The sequence below is a fragment of the Vitis riparia genome, chromosome 16, assembly GCF_004353265.1.
Source record: "Vitis riparia cultivar Riparia Gloire de Montpellier isolate 1030 chromosome 16, EGFV_Vit.rip_1.0, whole genome shotgun sequence".
NCBI classification, from domain to species: domain Eukaryota; kingdom Viridiplantae; phylum Streptophyta; class Magnoliopsida; order Vitales; family Vitaceae; genus Vitis; species Vitis riparia.
Window position 1 is genome coordinate 9923588 of NC_048446.1, and position 6792 is coordinate 9930379.

Genomic DNA, 6792 nt, shown 5'->3' on the forward strand with positions numbered 1-6792 from the left:
TGTGTATTTTTGTGCATAAAAGTTGTTTTTTATAAATAAAAAAAATTATATAAATTTTTATTTTTAAAAATAAAAAATAAATGTATTCAAACAAACCTAGTTTCTTGATAAAAGTTAATAGTTTTGTTATAGGGGAGTAGAAGCCTTCATTCTATTTGTAAGTCGACTCTATTAGAGCAAATTCAGCCATATTTAGTAATTGTATATAAAAAATAGTGCTAAAAACAGTTTTGGAGAACAATTTTTCAAAATTATTTTTTGAAGTTTCATAAAATAATAGCCTATTTAGGAACCGAAATGTTTTAAACCTATTTTTACTATTTTTAAATATGTTTTAAAATTAATTTTTACATCTAACGTTTTATTTTTAATCATTTTATATGTTTATATAATTATTTTTTAAAATAGTTCTTGAAAATTAAAAACAATAAAAAATATTATATGAAAATGCTTTTAAAAATAGGAAATAAAAAATAGAAAACAGTTTTTTTTATTATTAAACATGTTTTTCTCTTTTGTTTTTTAAAATAAAAAATTGTTCGAAAATTGATGAGAAGCATAAGCTTATTATTCAATATCTATGTATAATTCAATTTTTTTTTTTAAATGTTAAAAGAAATCAAATATAAGAATAGTGTAAATAATTTAACACAAACATTACATTATCTACGAAAGTCCGGAATGGACCATTAAATATCTAAATTAGGAAGACAGACAGTGGGACAAAGCTGAGAATTTTCCTCCACTGCTTCACACCTCCGTTATCTTCTGAACCTAGGAACCCTAGGTATGTAAATCATTGCATTTAAATTTCTGAATTTCCTTCTCATTTCCTTTGAATTACCCAAATTTATGGCCTCCCTGAAGTTTTCCGTTTCTGTTGATACCTATGATTCCAACAAGTTTCATTTCTCTGTAAACCCATCTCTGCCCATTATCAATTCTTTCGCTAGGGTTAAACCCATCAATCTTTCTCGGTTAGAGGCCGAGTCTTGGGACACTTCGGATTCTAACTCCGTTGTTGATAATATAAAAACTTGGAATAAGGATTCAGGTAGTGAGAATTTGATTCTGGAAAGCTCAAATTTTCGAAATGACATCTGGAGGCGGTTTCAGGGTGTGAAGAGAGTAAGGAGAAGAGACCCAAATTCAAAATTTAGGTCTATAAGGAATGATAATGGACATGAAGAGCAAAAATCTGTGAATCATTTTGATGATGAAATAGATGTGAATGAATATGGTATTGGGCCGGAGTTGAGCGTTGAGCGTTGTAATGCCATCTTGAAAGGGCTAGAGAGGTGTAGTGATAGCAAGACCATGAAGTTTTTTGAGTGGATGAGGGAAAATGGAAAATTGGAAGGGAATGTGAGTGCTTATAATTTGGCGCTCCGGGTGTTGGGTAGGAGAGGAGATTGGGATGCAGCAGAGACGATGATTTGGGAAATGAATGGTGATTCAGATTGTCAAGTCAATTTTCAAGTTTACAACACACTTATTTATGCTTGTTATAAACAGGGGCATGTGGAGTTGGGTACCAAGTGGTTCAGATTGATGTTGGAGAATGGGGTTCGGCCTAATGTTGCAACCTTTGGTATGGTCATGAGTTTGTACCAGAAGGGTTGGAATGTTGCGGATTCAGAGTACGCTTTTTCTCAAATGAGGAGCTTTGGAATTACATGTCAGTCTGCATACTCAGCAATGATAACAATTTACACCCGAATGAGTTTGTATGATAAAGCAGAAGAGGTTATTGACTTCATACAAGAAGATAAGGTGATTTTGAATTTGGAGAATTGGTTGGTTTTGCTTAATGCTTATAGTCAACAAGGGAAGCTACAGGAGGCTGAAAGGGTACTGTTCTCAATGCAGAATGCTGGGTTTTCACCAAATATAGTTGCATACAACATGTTGATTACTGGGTATGGGAAAGCATCCAATATGGATGCTGCTCAACATATATTCAGGAACCTCAAAAATGTTGGACTAGAGCCTGATGAAAGTACTTATAGGTCCATGATTGAAGGTTGGGGTCGTGCTGAAAATTATAAGGAGGCAGAATGGTATTACAATGAACTCAAGCGGTTGGGATTCAAACCTAACTCATCAAACTTGTATACAATGATAAACTTGCAAGCCAAGTATGCAGATGGAGAGGATGCTGCCAGAACTCTTGATGATATGAAGAGGATAGGTTGCCAGTATTCTTCTGTCCTCGGTACCCTTTTACAAGCATATGAGAGAGCTGGAAGGATTGACAGAGTGCCTCTAATTTTGAAAGGTTCCTTCTATGAGTATGTTCTTGTTAATCAAACATCGTGCTCAATTCTTGTCATGGCATATGTGAAACACTGTTTGGTGGATGATGCTATAAAAGTCCTACAGGAAAAACAGTGGAAGGATACCATCTTTGAGGATAACTTGTACCATTTGGTAATTTGCTCCTGTAAGGAATTGGGTCGTCTTGAAAATGCTGTTAAGATATACAGTCAAATGCCCAACAAGAAGCCAAACTTGCACATCATGTGCACGATGATTGACATTTACAGCACCCTGGGTCGATTCTCTGATGCAGAGAACCTCTATCTGAAGTTGAAATCTTCAGAAATTTCCTTGGACATGATTGCCTTTAGCATTGTTGTAAGGATGTATGTAAAATCTGGGTCTTTGAAAGATGCTTGCTCTGTTCTAGAAACAATGGATGAACAAAAGAACATTGTTCCAGACATCTACCTGTTTTGTGATATGCTTCGAATTTATCAACAATGTGGCATGTTGGATAAATTACAAGATCTGTACTATAGAATCTTGAAGACGGGAGTCACTTGGGATTCTGAAATGTACAACTGTGTCATAAACTGCTGTGCACGTGCTTTGCCAGTTGATGAACTTTCCAGGCTTTTTGATGAGATGCTTTTACATGGGTTTGCTCCCAATACCATTACCTTAAATGTTATGCTTGATGTTTATGGAAAATCCAGGCTTTTCAAAAAGGCTAGGAAGGTGCTTTGGCTGGCCAGAAAACGAGGCTTGGTTGATGTTATTTCTTACAATACCATTATAGCTGCCTATGGGCAAAGCAAAGACTTAAAGAAAATGTTATCAACTGTTCGACAAATGCAATTTAATGGCTTTTCAGTTTCCCTTGAAGTCTATAATTGCATGTTGGATTCCTACGGGAAAGAAGGCCAAATAGAGAGTTTCAGAAGTGTCTTGAGGAGAATGAAGGAATCAAGTTGTGCATCCGACCACTATACTTACAACATTATGATCAATATTTATGGAGAGCAAGGATGGATTGAAGAAGTTGCTAATGTTCTGACAGAGTTGAAAGAATCTGGGCTGGGACCTGATTTGTGCAGCTATAACACATTGATAAAGGCATACGGAATTGCAGGAATGGTTGAAGATGCTGTGGTTTTGGTTAAGGAAATGAGAGAAAATGGGATCCAACCTGACAGAATAACCTACATTAATCTCATCAATGCACTGCGCAAAAACGATGAGTTTTTAGAGGCTGTTAAGTGGTCCTTATGGATGAAGCAGATGGGATTGTGATATCTTCAGCGAATTTGCCTCCATATCGAAAAGCAGATTGAACATTTCCTACTCAAACATCCCTGGAAATTTTGCTACTCAAGGTATTGTATTTTCTGTATGTATCTAGAGAAGCTGATTTTTTCCCTTTCTCTATCCCCTTTTTTTTTTTTGTTGAATGTTTATATGTCTATTGGTAACTTGTATCATGATAAAGGTTGATAGTAATACCATAATATTCTTCTAACTTTTGTTTATAGACCTTCTGTTCTTAAATGCATCATAAATACTATTTTAGATGTGTAATTCTACAACTTGGAACTCATAGCTTGAATTCCTCAATCCTGGCCAAAAATATTTGTAAAAAGAAGAGAGCCTCTTTTGAGTTCATATGAGACTGGGTTTTGTATTCTTAGCCATGTAAGCTATAAAGTTCTATGTTGTATCACCTATTTCTTGTTCATCCTTTTGTTTTCCTTGTTTTGCAGGTAAAGGACTTGTAAGCTATTTCATGTTAATTGCTTTCTAGGTAGAACAATGTTGATAAAGCTATAGTAAATGAAACAAACAATAGCATGGCCACTGATTTTCTGCACACACAAAGGAAAAAATAGATGTTGAAAATCAGAAACCGGAAGAATCTGTAAAACAAAGAGGATAGAAATGATGATCAATGTGTTGAAAATTGAAAAATACCAGAGTTTCCCATCTTAATAATGACATACCATTAAAAAAGAAAACTTTAAGCTCAAATTTTACTGTCATGAATAAGGCTATAGCAAATGGGCAGAGCTGTGTCTTCAGCAAATAATAGAATTTAAAATTGTATAATATATAATCACCTTTTTAAAAAAAATAAAAAATAAAATTATTATAAAATTTTCTCTTCTTGAATTTTGTTAGTATAAATGAAAATAAAATAGATATAAAATGAGTAAAAACAAATAAAACTGAAACAAAAAATAGATATAAAAAATAATCAATAAAAAGATTCCAATAAATTAGAGGATTAAAGCCAGTTAAAGACAAAAAAATTACGAATCACAAATAAATAAATAACTTAAAAAGAAAAAATTCTGTCACTGAGTTTGGTATAGACAACTAAACAAAAAACCAAAAACCTCTTAAATTAAGTAAATATCTTTTAAAAAACCAACAGTTTCTCAGACATTTTTTATATCTTCAAACTTTTTTCCTTTTTTGCTTGCCTAATTATAATGTCAGAGGAATGTTAAATTTCTTGTATTAGCATGTTTTATAGAGCGTTAGGCTAAAAAAATTATTACACAGGCCATAATCAATATTATTGTTAAACAGCATATTTCGATTGCAGACACATAGTAAGTAGAGAGCTGAGTATATAATGAGATGCACAAAGAGCAATGTCTGAACAAACATTTGTGTGTGTTTTTTAGTTCCTTTTTAGGAGAGGTTATATTTGTATTCATTAAGAGTTTGTTTGATAGTGATTCTTGTAAGTAGTTTTAGTTTTTCTAATACTTGAAAGATAAAAAATTTTAAGTGTTAAAAATGTTAGAAGCGCTTTCTTTAATCATTATCAAGCGAACTCCAAATATAGAGATATATGGATGAGAATCTAGATTTTTTTTTTTTTTTTTGATAAAATTAATCCTTAATGAAATAACCATAATACTTTTAAAGTTTAACATTGTTCAAAATTATAATTCCGAACATCTTTAAGGGGTCCTTAACTATATTTTTAGACACCCTTACAAGGGTCTGAAACTATACTTCCCAATATTGCAAGTCATGATGCCACGTAATTGGTTTTTTTTTTTTTTTTTTCAACTTTGACTTTTTTTTTTCTTTTTTAATTTTAGGTTTTGGAAGATTTGTTTAAAGCTTGTGCTTTATACTTGAAAGGTAATTGGGATGATTACTTACCTTTAGTAGAGTTTGCCCTAATAGCTTTTAAGCTAGTGTTGAGATAACACCTTTTAAGGGGTTGTATGATAGAAAATGCCAGTCTCCTATTTGTTGGGATGATGTAACACCCCAAAATAAATTTTAGGGGCAAAATTGTAAATTATAAATTAATTAATTAAACTCATTAAATGTAAAAGAGTCATTTTACAATTAATAATCCTTAGTATAAATTAGATTTTCCTTTTGTTTTCTTTATTCAGAAAACTCTATTAACCAAAAATTAGATAATTGAAAAACGTAGGGCTAAAGGTTTGAAGGTTTAAAGTTTGAAGTTTAGATTTTTCTAGGTAAGATTCTAACCCTAAATTAATATATTATATTCGTCAATTAGTTTTGAACACATTAGATATTCTTTATAAAATTTTAATTTAGATTATGGTTAGTTTAGTTAATTTATTTTAAAATCAAAAAATTGAAATTATGGATATAAGTTGTTTCATTGATGAAAATAGGAAAATTCGAATTTTTTTTTAGATGAATAGATCTAAACAATGAAATTTTAAAAATTAAATGAGTAAATACATATATGATTATATGTGGCTTAAGGGATTAGAAAATAATAAGAAGAATTACATGTTTCTTGATTTTAGATTTGAGGCACTGTGTTGGGGTGACAAAAAAAAATTATATATAACTGTGAGAGGCAAAGGGTGGTAGTGGAATAAATTAAAATAATAATGAGTAGAGTTGGTCGGGTTGTTGGAGTTGTTAAAAGTGCATGAGATATTTTGTTAAGTAAGAGAAGACATTGGGATTAATAAGAATAATGATAATAACGATATTAGTATTAATTATAATAATAATAATAATTGTGTGATTTGGATGCTTGTAAGTGATGTGAGAATAATAATAATAATAATAATAATAATAATAATAATAGTTGGGATTAATAAGAATAATGATAATAATGAAATTAATAATAATAATAATAATAATAAGAATTGTGTGATTTGGATGCTTGTGAGTGACGTACAGTAGGACTGTTTAGATGTTGTAAGGTATCAAAAAAATATAGTAATAGTAATAGTAATTGTTTTTAATAAAAGTTTTAATTTAGTTTAAGTATACAAAAGAAATAAATGGTTAAAATAATATTAGGAAGAAATATGAGTTTATAAAAAATTTGGAAATTCATTAAATTATATTATTATTGTTTAAGAAGTTAAAAATAATATTTGATAGTAATAATATAAGCATGAGAAATTAATTAGGATCCCTAATACTAAATAAAATATTTTTAGGATTGTCAAATTTTTACGTTTAGATAATTGTGTATGATATTATGTTAGGTGATGAGTAAATTCATCAAGT

The 6792-nt window shown here is 30.7% G+C and overlaps 1 protein-coding gene across 1 annotated transcript; it reads left to right on the forward strand.

Annotated features, from left to right (window-relative positions):
* The first annotated feature begins 723 nt into the window (after nt 1-723).
* Nucleotides 724-3969, forward strand: LOC117933018 (pentatricopeptide repeat-containing protein At4g30825, chloroplastic). The gene has a single exon (XM_034854363.1). It carries the CDS (start codon nt 853-855, stop codon nt 3553-3555), a length of 2703 nt encoding a protein of 900 aa, XP_034710254.1. The 5' UTR covers nt 724-852; the 3' UTR covers nt 3556-3969.
* Nucleotides 3970-6792: the final 2823 nt, after the last annotated feature.